The sequence below is a fragment of the Hemitrygon akajei genome, chromosome 25, assembly GCF_048418815.1.
Source record: "Hemitrygon akajei chromosome 25, sHemAka1.3, whole genome shotgun sequence".
In the NCBI taxonomy this organism is placed as follows: Eukaryota; Metazoa; Chordata; class Chondrichthyes; order Myliobatiformes; family Dasyatidae; genus Hemitrygon; species Hemitrygon akajei.
In genome coordinates, this window is record NC_133148.1 from 61,899,895 (window position 1) to 61,915,702 (window position 15,808).

The 15,808-nt window shown below is 47.6% G+C and overlaps 1 protein-coding gene across 3 annotated transcripts in view; it reads left to right on the top strand.

Moving 5' to 3' along the window:
- LOC140716646 (exocyst complex component 3-like protein 2) overlaps window positions 1–6,971 on the top strand; it is a 107,218-nt gene extending 100,247 nt beyond the window's left edge. For all 3 annotated transcript variants that reach the window (XM_073029481.1, XM_073029479.1, XM_073029480.1), the window contains exon 12: window positions 5,702–6,971. In XM_073029481.1, the coding sequence (XP_072885582.1) occupies window positions 5,702–5,933 (232 nt within the window). In that variant the 3' untranslated portion in view covers window positions 5,934–6,971. The remainder of the gene's footprint in view (window positions 1–5,701) is intronic.
- Window positions 6,972–15,808: the final 8,837 nt, after the last annotated feature.

A 15,808-nucleotide genomic window follows, 5' to 3' on the forward strand; every position in this document is an offset into this window, starting at 1 on the left:
TGCTGTCTGTATCACTGATCGGGGATCAATACCCACTGCTGTCTGTATCACTGATTGGGGATCAATACCCACTGCTGTCTGTATCACTGATCGGGGATCAATACCCACTGCTGTCTGTATCACTGATCGGGGATCAATACCCACTTCTGTCTGTATCACTGATCGGGGATCAATACCCACTGCTGTCTGTGTCACTGATCAGGGATCAATACCCACTGCTGTCTGTATCACTGATCGGGGATCAATACCCACTGCTGTCTGTGTCACTGATCGGGGATCAATACCCACTGCTGTCTGTATCACTGATTGGGGATCAATACCCATTGCTGTCTGTATCACTGATCGGGGATCAATACCCACTGCTGTCTGTATCACTGATCGGGGATCAATACCCACTTCTGTCTGTATCACTGATCGGGGATCAATACCCACTGCTGTCTGTGTCACTGATCGGGGATCAATACCCACTGCTGTCTGTATCACTGATCGGGGATCAATACCCACTGCTGTCTGTGTCACTGATCGGGGATCAATACCCACTGCTGTCTGTATCACTGATCGGGGATCAATACCCACTGCTGTCTGTGTCACTGATCGGGGATCAATACCCACTGCTGTCTGTATCACTGATCGGGGATCAATACCCACTGCTGTCTATCACTGATTGGGGATCAATACCCACTGCTGTCTGTATCACTGATTGGGGATCAATACCCACTGCTGTCTGTATCACTGATCGGGGATCAATACCCACTGCTGTCTGTATCACTGATCGGGGATCAATACCCACTGCTGTCTGTATCACTGACCGGGGATCAATACCCACTGCTGTCTGTATCACTGATTGGGGATCAATACCCACTGCTGTCTGTATCACTGATTGGGGATCAATACCCACTGCTGTCTGTATCACTGATTGGGGATCAATACCCACTGCCGTCTGTATCACTGATTGGGGATCAATACCCACTGCTGTCTGTATCACTGATCAGGGATCAATACCCACTGCTGTCTGTATCACTGATTGGGGATCAATACCCACTGCTGTCTGTATCACTGATTGGGGATCAATACCCACTGCTGTCTGTATCACTGATCAGGGATCAATACCCACTGCTGTCTGTATCACTGATTGGGGATCAATACCCACTGCTGTCTGTATCACTGATTGGGGATCAATACCCACTGCTGTCTGTATCACTGATTGGGGATCAATACCCACTGCTGTCTGTATCACTGATTGGGGATCAATACCCACTGCCGTCTGTATCACTGATTGGGGATCAATACCCACTGCTGTCTGTATCACTGATCAGGGATCAATACCCACTGCTGTCTGTATCACTGATTGGGGATCAATACCCACTGCTGTCTGTATCACTGATTGGGGATCAATACCCACTGCTGTCTGTATCACTGATTGGGGATCAATACCCACTGCTGTCTGTATCACTGATTGGGGATCAATACCCACTGCTGTCTGTATCACTGATTGGGGATCAATACCCACTGCTGTCTGTATCACTGATTGGGGATCAATACCCACTGCTGTCTGTATCACTGATCGGGGATCAATACCCACTGCTGTCTGTATCACTGATTGGGGATCAATACCCACTGCTGTCTGTATCACTGATCGGGGATCAATACCCACTGCTGTCTGTATCACTGATCGGGGATCAATACCCACTTCTGTCTGTATCACTGATCGGGGATCAATACCCACTTCTGTCTGTATCACTGATTGGGGATCAATACCCACTGCTGTCTGTGTCACTGATCGGGGATCAATACCCACTTCTGTCTGTATCACTGATTGGGGATCAATACCCACTGCTGTCTATCACTGATTGGGGATCAATACCCACTGCTGTCTGTATCACTGATTGGGGATCAATACGCACTGCTGTCTGTATCACTGATCAGGGATCAATACCCACTGCTGTCTGTAAGGAGCCTGCACATTCTGCCTGTGACGGCTGAGTTTCCTCACCCTCTGAAGACATACAGTTAGTGAGTCGTGGGCATGTTTTGCTGGTGCTGGAAGCACAGTGACGCTTCCGGCTGCCCTCACCGCAATGCTCACTGATTTGATTTGACACAAACGACACGTTTCACTATATGTTGTGATGTACACATGACAAGTGAAGCTCTTCTAACTCCAAAAACCAGTGCCAGTGAACGACAATAGATAAAGAAATACAGACGGCTTCAATCCACTGTGTTACGTACGGCAATTAAATAGTTCCCCAGTATGATAAATTGAACTCGTGACCTCACAATCTATCTCGTATGATTTTGCTCCTAATCGTTTCAATGTTTCAAAGTACTTTTTTTTATCAAAGAATGTAGAAATTGTACAACCTTGTGATCTGTGGTCTAGTCTAGCTTCTCTGCAGCTGTTACACTGTAATGATCTGATCTACAGCAATTAACTGACCTTTGGCTCTGTTGCTCTTCTCACTTCTTTCAAACAGAAGGTGTAGCCATGGGCACTCGCATGGGTCCCAGCTATGCCAGCCTGTTTGTCGGCTACATGGAACTGTCTATGTTTCAGGTCTACACTGGTGACCATCCCTCACTTTTCCTACGCTCCGTCGACAGCTGCTGTGGTGCTGCTTCCTGCAGACAAGCAGAACACATCAACTTCATCCACTTTGCCTCCAACTTCCACCCTGCCCTCAAATTTACCTCGTCCCATTTCTGACACCTCCCTCCCCTTTCTCAATCTCACTGTTTCTATCTCCGGAGACAGTTTACCAGCGATGTCTATTATAAACCCACAGACTTTCACAGCTACCTGGACTGTACCCCTTCCCATCCTGTCACCTGTAAAAACACCACCGCCTTCTCTCAAATCTGAGGGCTTTCATTTCATAATGAAGGAGATGTCCTCTTTCTTCAAAGAAAGGGGCTTCCCTTCCTCCACCATCAACACTGCCCTCAACCGCATCTCTTCCATTTCACGCACGTCTGCTCTCACCCCATCCTCCCACCACCCTACCAGGCAGAGGGTTCCTCTTGTCCTTACCAGCGTCTGCATCCAGCACATAACTCTCTGTAACTTCTGCCATCTCCAACAGGATCCCACCACTAAGCACGTCTTTCCCTCTCCCCCCACTTTCTGCTTTCTGCAGTGATCCCCTATGTCCAGTCATCCCTCCCCACTGATCGTCCTCCTTGCAAGCGGAACAAGTGCTACACCTGCCCCTAAACCTCCTCCCTCACTACCGTTCAGGGCCCCGAACTATCCTTTCATGTGAGGCAACACTTCACCTGTGAGTCTGTTGGGGTCATCTACTATGCCCAGTGCTCCTGGTGCGGCCTCCGATGACCCGATGCAGATCGGGAGACCACCTCGCTGAGCATCTATGCTCCATCTGCCAGAAAAATCGGGATCTCCCAGTGGCCACCCATTTTAATTCCATTTCCATTCCCCTCCGATATGTCCACCCATGGCCTCCTCCACTGTCATGATGAGGCCACACTCAGGTTGGAGGGACAACACCCGTTTGGGTAGCCCCCAACCTGATGGCATGGACATCGACTTCTCAAATTTCACCCACTTCACCATTCCCCATCCCCTTTTCCCTCTCTCACCTTGCCCACCCATCACTTCCCCCAGTGATCCTTCCCCTTTTCTGCCTTCAGTCCTCTCCTGTCAGACTCCCCCTTCTCCAGCCGTGCATCTCTTCCACCAATCAGCTTCCCAGCTCGTCACTTCATTTCCCCGCCATGGGAGAGTCAGGAAGTCGAGTTCATTGTCATCCGCACGCGTGTGCACAGGTGCAATGAGAGGTCTGCTTGCGGTAGCATCGCGGGCACGCGACAGCAGATGATCCCAGCCCTGATCTCTTGCCGTCAGGAGCCGCAGGTCCCACATCAGCAGGTTCAGGAACAGGTCAGCCATCAGAGTCCTGAACCGGAGAGGATAACGTCACTCACCCCAACGCTGAACTGGCTCCATAACCTACAGACTCACGTTCAAGGACTCTACAACTCCTGTTCTTGATGTTTATTGTTTGTTTATTTATTATTATGTTGATTTTGTCTTTTTGGATTCGCATAGTTTGTAGTCTTTTGCACGTTGGTTGTCTGTCAGCATTTTTCATTCATTCTATTGTGTTTCTTTGTATTTACTGTGAATGCCTGTAAGAAAATGAACCTCAGGGCAGTATTTGGTGACGTACATGTAGTTTAGTAATAAATTTACTTGGAACTTTGACGATAAACACAAGATTCTGCAGATGCTGGAAATCCAGAGCAGTGCTGGAGGATCTCAGCAGTCCTGGCAGTACAGTGGGCGTCATAGGTAGGGTTTTTACAGAGTGGTGGGTGCAGGGAATTCCCTGCCAGCAGTGCTGGTAGAGAAGGATACACTAGGGACATGGACGAAAAGGAATGGAGGACTATGTGGGAGTAAAGGGTTACATTGATCTTTGTGTAGATTAAAATGTCAGTACAACATTATGGGCCGAAGGGGCTGCACTGTGCTGTTCACTCTCTCTGCTGCCGTGATGAGGGCAAACTCAGGTTGGAGGAGAAATACCTCATATTTCGTCTGGTTAGCCTCCAACCTGATGGCATGAAAACCAATTTCTCTAGCACGTAAATTTCTCCCCACTCCCTCCTTCTCTGTTCCTCCATTTCTTATTCTGGTTGCCCTATAACCTCTTCTTTTCTCCTCACTTGCCCATCATTTCCTCTTTCTCTTGCTTCCATTGTCTCCCATTAGGTTCCTTCTGCTTCATCGCTTTAAGGGTTATAACATCGTTATAGCTGGGGGTGGTAATGGGGATAAGCTCCTACTGGGGTGCATCTCAGCCTCTGACAACCAAGTCCACCCTCTGGACTTCATGGGCAGCTTAGTTACTAAGCCTGGCAGAACAATTTCTACTGTCAGGAAAAGGGACAAAGGAGGGTTCCTAGGGCCTTAGAACCAGTTGCTTTGGGGAGAGCTTCTCAGCCACGGTTGAAAGCTCATCGAAGAGAAGGAAAATTCTGATCTCAAACTTCTGCTGCCCATTCGTGGGGAAGTCTTCAGAAGTAAACCCGGTGGGAAAAATCCAGAGCTGGAGTCCCTGAGGCAGTCCAGCATTGAGTTCAACACTGATTGGCAACTCCTGCGACACCGTTGGTGCTAAACTCTGTCAGTTCCCGTCGTTCCTTTGGGTTCATCAGATGCGTGGAGAGGGGGAGCTTGCTACAGCTTGCTCTCCATATTGTACTGCCCTGGCTTGCTTGAGTATCTAAACAGCTAGGGCACAGCATCCATGGTCAACGAGACCTCTTCATCTCTTTACCTTTTCCACCTATCTCCTCCCAGCTTTTTCCTTATCCCAATTCCCCCACCTTCCCCCTCATCTGGTCTCCCCACTCACCTTCCAGCTTGTACTCTTTCCCCTCCTCTCACCTTCTCATTCCAGCTTTCTACCCCCCCCCCCTTCCAGTCCTGATGAAGGGTCTCGGCCTGAAACGTCAGCTGGTTATTCCTCTCCTTTGATGCTGAGCTCCTCCAGTACTCTGTGTGTTGCTCAAGATTTCCAGCGTCTGCAGAATTTCTTCTGTTAATATTAATTTGAATGCAAACGTGGCCAATTATTTACAGTAAGATTATGGTAATATAAAGCTTATAAGTAGCCACCAGCTCAATTATCCGTGCAGTGCTGTTCCTGATGTGCTGTTCTCCTCGTTCCCTCAGGAAGGGCCACATCTCTGCAGTGTTGCAAATGAGAGGAGACTTGAGTTCCTCCGACCGACACTCAATCCTGGAGACAGTGCAGGAGCTCAACAGCCAGAACAATGAACTCGACCCTCCCCGGGACAGGGAGCTCTTCAGCGATATCGATGAGACAACGGAGGCCCGTTGCATCAGAGAGAGCTCTGTCTCCAGCTGCATGGCCAGCTGGCTGTACGCCATCCGCGGCCGGTGACCAGCAGGTGGGGGTCGGGCGAGGAAGGAAAGGAGCAGGTGAATGGTGGGGAAGAGGCCGTGGGAGGGACACAGCAGAAGGTACTTCACACGTCCGAGCTGAGATGAGAAGGGCACTTCCGCCCCCAGGGCTCCTGCTGTGCTCGAAATGTCCTGGATTTTCAGTCGCCTCTCCTTCTCCCCTTCCTTCTCTGGAACTGGATGTATCCCGCACTTTCGGGAAACCGGACTAGGAGGGCCTCGCGACAGCTGTGTGTTCTCCCCGTGACCGCCTGGGTTTCCTCTTACATTCCAAAGACAAACGGGTTAGGGTTCGGCGTGCTGTGCTTGCACCAAAATCATGGTGACAATTGCAAGTTGCCCGCAGTGCATACGCAATGCAAATGATGCATTTCACTGCATGTTTCGATGTACCTGCAACAGATGAAGCTAATCTTAAAATATATATATATATATATACTGAGGTCATAGTCTAGAACGTCTCTTCGAGTGAACTCAAACCTCCCCTCTCCCTTCAGCGATTGTTTGTGGTGAGCGGGGAAATGCAATTTTGATTATAATGGAAGGCCCCAGCAGTTGCAGAGATGCGGCTAACGTACAAACACGCACAGGAAGATCCCAGGCTGGAAAGAAATGGGCCTCCGTAGAATAGAAATTATAGCACTGTGAATTCCAGTGCAAAGAGGGGAGGGGCGGTATTGAACAGACAGGGGAAACCCACCCAGTGCATTCCTGTAGGATTGGGAGTCAGATTAGGGTACAATATTCCCGGTTTTGTACTTCACTTAGAACCCACACGAGGACTTTGTGTCGGGAATCAGGCAGCCGGAAAGCCACAAAAATCCAAGGCTTGTGAATCGGGTGCAGGAAAATGATAATGGGAGTGACCAAACACTGGATCCCTGCGCTGGAATGTAACGGGGATCCAGGGAGAAATGCTGTGACTTACAACCACGTGATTGAATTATTGAGACTGTATAAATCTTTAATGTAAAAGTCATATAATATCAAGATTTAAATAAAGATCTTTCTAAAAGTGTTGACTGCTTCCATAAGCCAGAGTCCTTTTGGGGTTAGGAAAACGAAGTTCCCAGAATCCCTATGGCTGTTGACTATTGGTGCAAGGAAGATGGCTTCCATCACACCCCCTCCAACCTCTCCCACTGGGTGGCAGAGCCATGAAGAGTGGAGTGATTTTGCAATTTTCCAGTCTTCCAGAACCATTCCATAATTAGCAATTCTTGAAATATCATTACGAATGCCTCCACGATCTCTTCGGCTTACCGCTTTCAGAACCCTGGGGTTGTACAGCATCTGGTCCAGGTGACTTTTCCACCTTCAGACCTTTCAGTTCCCCAAGAACCTTCTCTCTAGTAATGGTAACTTCACAGATCTCATGATCCCTGACACCTGCACCTCACTGCTAGTGTCTTCTACAGTGAAGACTGATGCAAAATACTTATTCAATTTGTCTGCCATTTCCTTGTCCCTATTACTATCTCTCCTGGATCATTTTTCCAAATAAAGTCCCTAGCAATTCAGAAATTGGCATGCTTGCGTATGCCAGTACCTCGGGTTTTACCAGCCTGAATGGAGAGAAAAAACTGGGGTGTGTAGAACCAGGGGTCACCGTCTCAAAATAGAGAATTGGTCACTTACATAAAAAGGCCTGTTTCTGTGATGTACTTATGCATCTATATGGTGATGAAAAAGGTATACATTAGGCAGAGGGTGACATGTACTTAATTAGTGAAGGTGTCAAAGGGTATTTGGGAGAAGGCAGCGGAATGGGGTTGGGGTTGAGAGGGAAAATAAATCAGCCATGATGGAATGGCAGAGCAGACCTGATGGGCTGAATGGCCTGATTCTGCTCCCGTGTCTTGTGGAGATTAACCAAGAATGGGGAAAGCTGTATAAAACAGGGATTGTTTTATTGGGCTTTAATGTATTAGTAGATATATGTAGACAGCACTTTTGTTAAATCCAGCAGGACATCATCTCTGTACAATACAGATAGATCTTTAAGAAACTCAAACCACACTAACATTTCCATCACTGCCGTCAATGAAACTCCATTGTTAGTTTTTGCCTCAGTCACAGTTTTGTCACAGTCTCATGGTGACATCACATCCTACAGGACATCATTTCCTGTGTGTCATGGCAGTTTCCCATGTGGATGCTTCAATTCCATGCCATCTGATTCACTCAGACAGAAGCAGGTTGTCTGATACGCAAGAACTCCCTGTAAGTGTTGCTTCCTGTTGTGGAATTGGTTTTTCTCTAAAATGGTCTTGTGTGGAATTCCATTTTCATTGCCTCTTAGTTGAAAGTTGAGTCATAATCCTTCCGTTCCTTGTGGTTCCTTGGTACATTGACAAAATATTTCGGACACATTTATTAGACCGTAAGACATAAGAGCCATTCAGCCCATCGAGTCTGCTCCTCCATTCCATCATGGTTTATTTGTTATCTCTCTCCACCCCATTTTACTGCCTCTAACACCCTTATTAATCAAGAACCTGTCAACCTCTGCTTTAAGTATACCCAATGACAACCTCCACAAGCATCTGTGGCAGTGAATTTCACAGATTCATCACCCTCGGTCTGAAGAAATTCCTCTTCATCTCTGTTCTAAAGGGATGTCCGTGTACTCTGAGGCTGTGCCCTCTGGTCCTGGACTCCCCCCGCTACAGCAAACACCTTCTCTACGTCCACTCCATCTGGGTCTTCCAACGTTCAATAGTTTTCAATGAGATCCCTCCTCATTCTCCTGAACTCCAGTGACTACAGCCATCAAATGCTCGTCAGAAGTTAACCCTTTCATTCCCATGATAATTCCCATGAACCTCCACCGGACCCTCTCCAATGCCAACACATCCTTTCTTAGACATGTGGCCCAAAACTACTCACAATATTCCAGATGTAGTCTGACCCACGCCATATAAAGCCCCAGCATTATAGTTTACATCTGTCAAGCCAATGACAGCAACTATTGTTGGGGTTGGTGTCTTGAGGAGGTTAATCCAGACTTCCTCATCTCTCTACGGTAAGAAAATTGTGATCCTACCCTCAAAAAATCCAGATTAGACCATGTTGCTATCCATGGGAGCAGGCTGCGCACAATTTGAATGTTGTATTTCCTTCACTGGGATTCGGTTGGCAACAGAGCGCTTCGGGATATAAATCTTTCTTTCCATGTTAATATTTGTTATTATCACATGCAAGCTATTTTTGTCCAATCTTCTGTCTCAATCTCCAAAGGAGGTGTGTTTGTGTTTAATGATTAAATTAGCTAAATATGACCTTCCCTAGGAATAGGTGCCAACTTCCGTATCTACCCCGGTCTGAGTCCTGATGGGAAAGGTAATGGTTTATTTTCCACACAGCTAAACTTAGCTTGTAATTAGTGATTTCCTCAGCTGTTGACTCACTGTCCATGCCTTGCACTCTGAAGGGTGAAGGGAAGTTAAGCACTACCAGAGAACACAGAAGCACATCCCAAAAACTGTAAACAATTCCCAACAACATGGGAGATTCTTATTTTATTTTAATGTTTATTTTACAATTAGATTTTCATACGACTGCTTTAGTTGCAATGCAAACTGTCTAAAATAATTCAGTGGCCATTTTAATCGGAACCTCCTGTTATACGTAATTATGCAGATACTGTATTATACATAACAAAGTGGCCACAGTGTATGTTGGTGGCTTTCTGCTGCTGTGCCTTGATGTTTTGTGCATTGAGAGATGCTCTTCTTCACTCCGGTTTTCTAACACCTGGTTCTTTGAATTGTCGTCACTTTCCTGTCGGCTTGAACCTGTCTGGCCATTCTCCCTTACTGACAAGGCATCGAGCTGCTGCCACAGAACTGCAGGATATTTTGTTTCATTCTGTAAGCTCCTGAGACTGTTGTGCATGAAAACCCCAGGAGATCAGCAGTCTCGGGGATACTCAAACCACCCCATCTGGCACCAGCAATCATTCTACGGTCAGGGTCATTGAAATCACATTTCTGTGAACCACTGAATTTCTTGAGTACGCCTGCATGCTGTTGTGCATTGAGCTGCTGCCACAAGGTTGCTTGATGTGTGCACTAATGAGCAGGCGTAGCTAATGAAGTGGCTACTGTGTATAATCATTATAGAGCCAAGGCGCAGGCCCTTTGGCCCACACAGTCTACGCTGACCATCAACAACCTAATTTCCCTGTTTCTATTCTCTCGACGTTCCCATCAACTTCCCCGAAAGAAGCTGCAGAGGGTTGTAAATCTAGTCGGCTCCATCTTGGGTACTAGCCTACAAAGTACCCAGGACATCTTTAGGGAGCATTGTCTCAGAAAGGCAGTGTCCATTATTAAGGACCTCCAGCACCCAGGGCATGGCCGTTTCTCACTGTTACCATCAGGGAGGAGGTACAGAAGCCTGAAGGCACACACTCAGCGATTCAGGAACAGCTTCTCCCCCTCTGCCATCTGATTCCTAAATTGAATCTTTGGACACTACCTTGATTTTTTAAAAATATACAGCATTTTTGTTTTTGCACTTTTTTTAACCTTTTCAATATAAGTAATTGATTTACTTGTTTATTACTTTTTTTTCTTCTATATTACATTGAACTGTTGCTGCTAAGTTAACAAATTTCACAACACGTGCCGGTGATGATAAACCTGATTCTGATTCTGATTCTCACCTGTAGCTCAGAGGAAACGGTCAGTGTCGTTGGTCAGGATCGAACCCTGTTCTCTGGCAATGTGGGGTGGCGGCTCTACCTACTTACACCACTATGGAGAAGGAGTAATGGGATGATACTGAGATCTCTGAAACTGTGCAACAGGAGAATGCAGAATTTTTTTTATGAGCAACAAGATTTCAACTCAAAGTAGATTGATTATCAGTGTCACCATATGCAACCCTGAGGTTCATTTTCTTGCAGGCATTCACAGTAGATAAACTGATACCCAGCAGAATCAATGAGACACGGCACCTGGCAAGCAAAGACGGACAAACGACCAGTGTGCAACAGACGACAAACTGCAAATACAAAAAGAAAATCAAAATAATAACAGTAGATTAATAAGTAATAAACAATACTGAGAACATGGGTTGTAAAGTCCTTGAAAGAGAATCCATAGGTTGTGGAATTCAGCGTTGAGGTGAGTGAAATTATCCCCTCAAGTTCAGGGATAATAAACTGTTCCTGAATCTGATGGTTTGGGTCCGGAGTCTCCTGTACCACCTTCCCGATGGCAGCAGCAAGAAGAGAGCTTGGCCTGGAAGGTGGGGGTCCTTGATGATGGATGACAGAAGGTTCACACCACCTCACAAGGTATGCACCCCGTCCGATGCCCGCTGCCCCACAACGTAGAGTCCATCGACGTCAGGCCACAAACCCGGAGAGGAAACAAGCCTTCAGGGACTGGCTGAGAGACGGGCAATAGCGAATGTCAGGCACAAGAGATTCCACAGGCGCTGAAATCCAGAGTATCTCACTCAGAAAGTTGGAGGAGCTTGGCAGGTCAGGCAGCATGTGAAGGAGAAAATGGACTGTTGATTGTTTTGGTCAAGATGGATCAGTCTAGATTAAGGGTCTTTGCTCTCTCCACCCTTCCTTCTACAACCCCTCTTCACCCGGATCCACCTAGCATTCTCCACCCCCCGTCCCTCCTCGCCTCTTTACACTGGCCATCTCCCCTTCGCTCATTCAGCCCGAAACATTGACTGCACGGACACTGCGCCAGTTCCTCCAGCAGGTTGTTGCTCCAGGTTTTGCCCACCACAACAGGGGGTAATTCTCAGTGGTCACCCTTCTGAATTCTACATCCATTCCCATTCCAATATGTTGGTCCATTTCCTCCACTACTGCAATATTGAGGCCACTCTGGTTGGAGGAACAACACCCCATCTCACTTACACATCACTTCTCTCCGGTGAACCTCCTCCTTCCCTTCAGCCCTTTGCCTCTTCCACTTGGCCCCTCCCAGCCACCTTCCCCCTCGCTCGGTCTCACCTATCACCTCCCAGCTTGTACTCTTCCCCTCCCCCCACCTTCTCCCCCCCCCCCCTTCTTTTCAAGCCCGGCCCAAAAGGTCAACTGTTTATCCCCCACCCCCCAAGGATACCGCCTAAATTGCAGAGTTCCTCCAGCATTGTGGGTGTTGAAGTCTCCTGTGTCTCCATTTGCCTATGAGTCAGTTGTCTGCGAGTTAATAAATCAAGGCTGCTGTGCTGATGCTATTTGGAGGACTGCCCTGCTGCTATTTGACTTCACTTATGGCACTTTGAGCTCAGATCCACCCTCGTCTTCCTGTTGTCCACCAAGTATCGTACAGGAAGTTTCAGTCTAGAATCAACAGCGTTTCTGGACAGTGATGTTGTTTACACCCGCTGGTGATTTCCACTCTGGTCCAGGTCCAACTCTCGGTGGCTACTAGCATCAGCCACACACCCACCACTCTCTGCATAAAAAAACTTACCCCTGACATCTCCTCTGCACCTACTCCCCAGCACCTTAAAACTGTGCCCTCTTGTGTTAGCCATTTCAGCCCTGGAAAAAAGCCTCTGACTATCCACACAATCAATGCCTCTCATCATCTTGTACACCTCTATCAGGTCACCACTCATCCTCCGTCGCTCCAAGGAGAAAAGGCCGAGTTCACTCAACCTATTCTCATCAGGCATGCTCCCCAATCCAGGCAACATCCTTGTAAATCTCCTCTGCACCCTTTCTATGGCTTCCACAGCATATGAAAATGACCACTGGAATGGAAGGTTTGAGTTTCAAGGAGAGGCTGGGAGTATTTTCTTGCAAGTAAAGGGAGCTGAGGAGTGACCTTCTGGAGGTTTATCAGACAGGGTCATAGATAATCACCATCTATCCCAGGCCAAAACTGTTTAAGATGAGAGGGTTAAGATTTAAAGCTGATCTGAGTGCGAGGTTTTCCCTCTCAGAGGGTGATGGGGAACGGAACAAGTTCCCAAAGGAATTGGTCACAAGGGTGTAATCTCACAGCAAAGGCTCGATGGGCCGGAAGACCTGTTTACCGTGTTGTATCTCCAAATGAAGAGCTGTCCAAACTCTGTATCACTCTCTGTCTCCTTCACTACCAAACTGTCCCCTCCAACCCAGCACAGGTTCCAGTGCAGCCTATAGGGGCAAGCTTCCAACCATTCACGGATTCCAGTGTGGCCTACAGAGACCAGTCTCCAACCATTCACGGATTCCAGTGTGGCCTACGGGGTCCAGTCTCCAACCATTCACGGATTCCCGTGTGGCCTACAGGGACCAGTCTCCAACCATTCACGGATTCCAGTGTGGCCTACGGGGTCCAGTCTCCAACCATTCACGGATTCCAGTGTGGCCTACGGGGTCCAGTCTCCAACCATTCACGGATTCCAGTGTGGCCTACGGGGTCCAGTCTCCAACCATTCACGGATTCCAGTGTGGCCTACGGGGTCCAGTCTCCAACCATTCACGGATTCCAGTGTGGCCTACGGGGTCCAGTCTCCAACCATTCACGGATTCCAGTGTGGCCTACGGGGACCAGTCTCCAACCATTCACGGATTCCAGTGTGGCCTACGGGGTCCAGTCTCCAACCATTCACGGATTCCAGTGTGGCCTACGGGGTCCAGTCTCCAACCATTCACGGATTCCAGTGTGGCCTACGGGGACCAGTCTCCAACCATTCATGGATTCCAGTGTGGCCTACGGGGTCCAGTCTCCAACCATTCACGGATTCCAGTGTGGCCTACGGGGTCCAGTCTCCAACCATTCACGGATTCCAGTGTGGCCTACAGGGACCAGTCTCCAACCATTCACGGATTCCAGTGTGGCCTACAGGGACCAGTCTCCAACCATTCATGGATTCCTACTTGCCCAGGTAGATTGGAGGGGAATACTGGCAGGGAAGACAGCAGAGCAGAGATGGCTGAAGTTTCTGGGAATAGTTCATAAGGTGCAGGATAGATATGCCCCACAGAGGAAGAAGGTCTCAAATGGCAGGGGTAGGCAACTCTGACTGACGAGGAAAGGGCAGTAAAAGTGAGTGAGAAATTGGATGATCCAACAAAAGGCAACTAAAAAGAATCCATAAGAAGGGAAAAGATGAAATATGAGGGCAAACTAGCCAATGATATTAAGCATTTTTTTCAGATATATAAAGAGTAATAGGGAGGTGAGAGTTGATATTGGACCACTGGAAGATGAGGCTGGTGATGTAGTAATAGGGACAAAGAAATGGCAGATGAACTTAACGAGTACTTTGCATCAGTCTTCACTGTGTGCCAGAGGTCTGAGTGTCAGGGAGAAGGAGGGAGCGCCATTGCTATCACAAAGGGAAAAAGTGCCGGGCAAACCGAAAGGTCTTAAGGTGGATAAGTCACATGGACCAGATGGACTACATCCCAGAGTCCTGAGAGAGGTTGCTGAAGAGATATTGGATGCATTGGTCAAGAATCACTTTATTCTGGCAGGACTGGAAGATTGCAAATGTCACTCCACTCTCTACGAAGGGAGGAAGGCAAAAGAAAGGAAATTATAGGCCAGTTAGCCTAACCTCAGTGGTTGGGAAAGTGTTAGAGTCCATTATTCAGGATGAATTTTTGGGATACTTGGAGACTAAAGATAAAATAAGTCAAAGTCACCTGTTTTAAAGGGAAATCTTGCCTGAAAAATCTGTTTGAGTGTTTTGAGGAAGTAACAAGCAGGGTGAACAAAGGAGAGGCAATGAACATCACTTACTTGGATTTTCAGAAGGCGTTTGATAAGGTGCCACATGTGAGGCTGCTTAACTCGATAAAATCCTATGGCGTTACAGGAAAGATACTGGCATGGATAGAGAAATGGCTGACAGGCAGGAGGCAGCGAATGGGAATAAAGCGGGCCTTTTCTGGATGGCTGCCGGTAACCAGTGGTGTTCCTCAGGGGTCAGTATTGGGACTGCTGCTTTTCACATTGTTTGTCAATGATTTAGATAATGGAACTGATGGCTTTGTGGATGATACGAGGATAGGTGGACGGGTAGGTAGTGCTGAGGAAGCAATGCGATTGCAGCAGGACTTAGACAAATTGGAAGAAGGGGCAATAAAGTGGCAGATGGAATACAGTGTTGGGAAATGTATGATAATGCACTTTGGTAAAAGGAATAATATTGCAGACTGTTATCTAAATAGGGGCAAAGGGACTTAGGTGTCCTCGTGCAAGACTCCCAGAAGGTTAATGTACAGGTTGAGTCTGTGGTGAAGAAGGCAAATGCAATGTTGGCATTTATTTCAAGGGGAGCGGAATATAAAAACAAGGAGATAATGCTGAGGCTTCATAAGACACTGGTCAGGTCACACTTAGGGAATTGTCAACAGTTTGGGCTCTATATCTCAGAAAGGATTTGTTGTCATTGGAGGGAGTCCAGCAGAGGTTGATTCTGGGACTGAAGGGGTCAACGTATGGGGAGTGTTTGGGCCTGTACTCATTGGAATTCAGAAGAATGTGGGCGATCTCATTGAAATCTACCAAATGTTGAAAGGACAAGAGAGGGTAGATGTGGAGAGGATGTTTCCTCTGGTGGGGGTATCCAGCACTAGAGGGCACAGCCTCAACATTGAGGGACAACCTTTTAGAACAGAGGTAAGGAGGAATTTTTTAGCCAAAGAGTAGAGAATCTGTGGAAGCTCTGCCACAGAATGCAGTGGAGGCCAAGTACGTGGGTACATTTAAAGAAGCTGATAGTTTCCTGATTGGTCAGGGCATCAGAGGATATGGCAAGAAGTCAGGTATGGGGTTGAGTGGGATCCAGGATCAGCCATGATGGAATGGGGAAGCAGATTTGATGGGCTGAATGGCCTAAATCTGTTCCTACATCTTATGGGCAGTCTCATGGCCT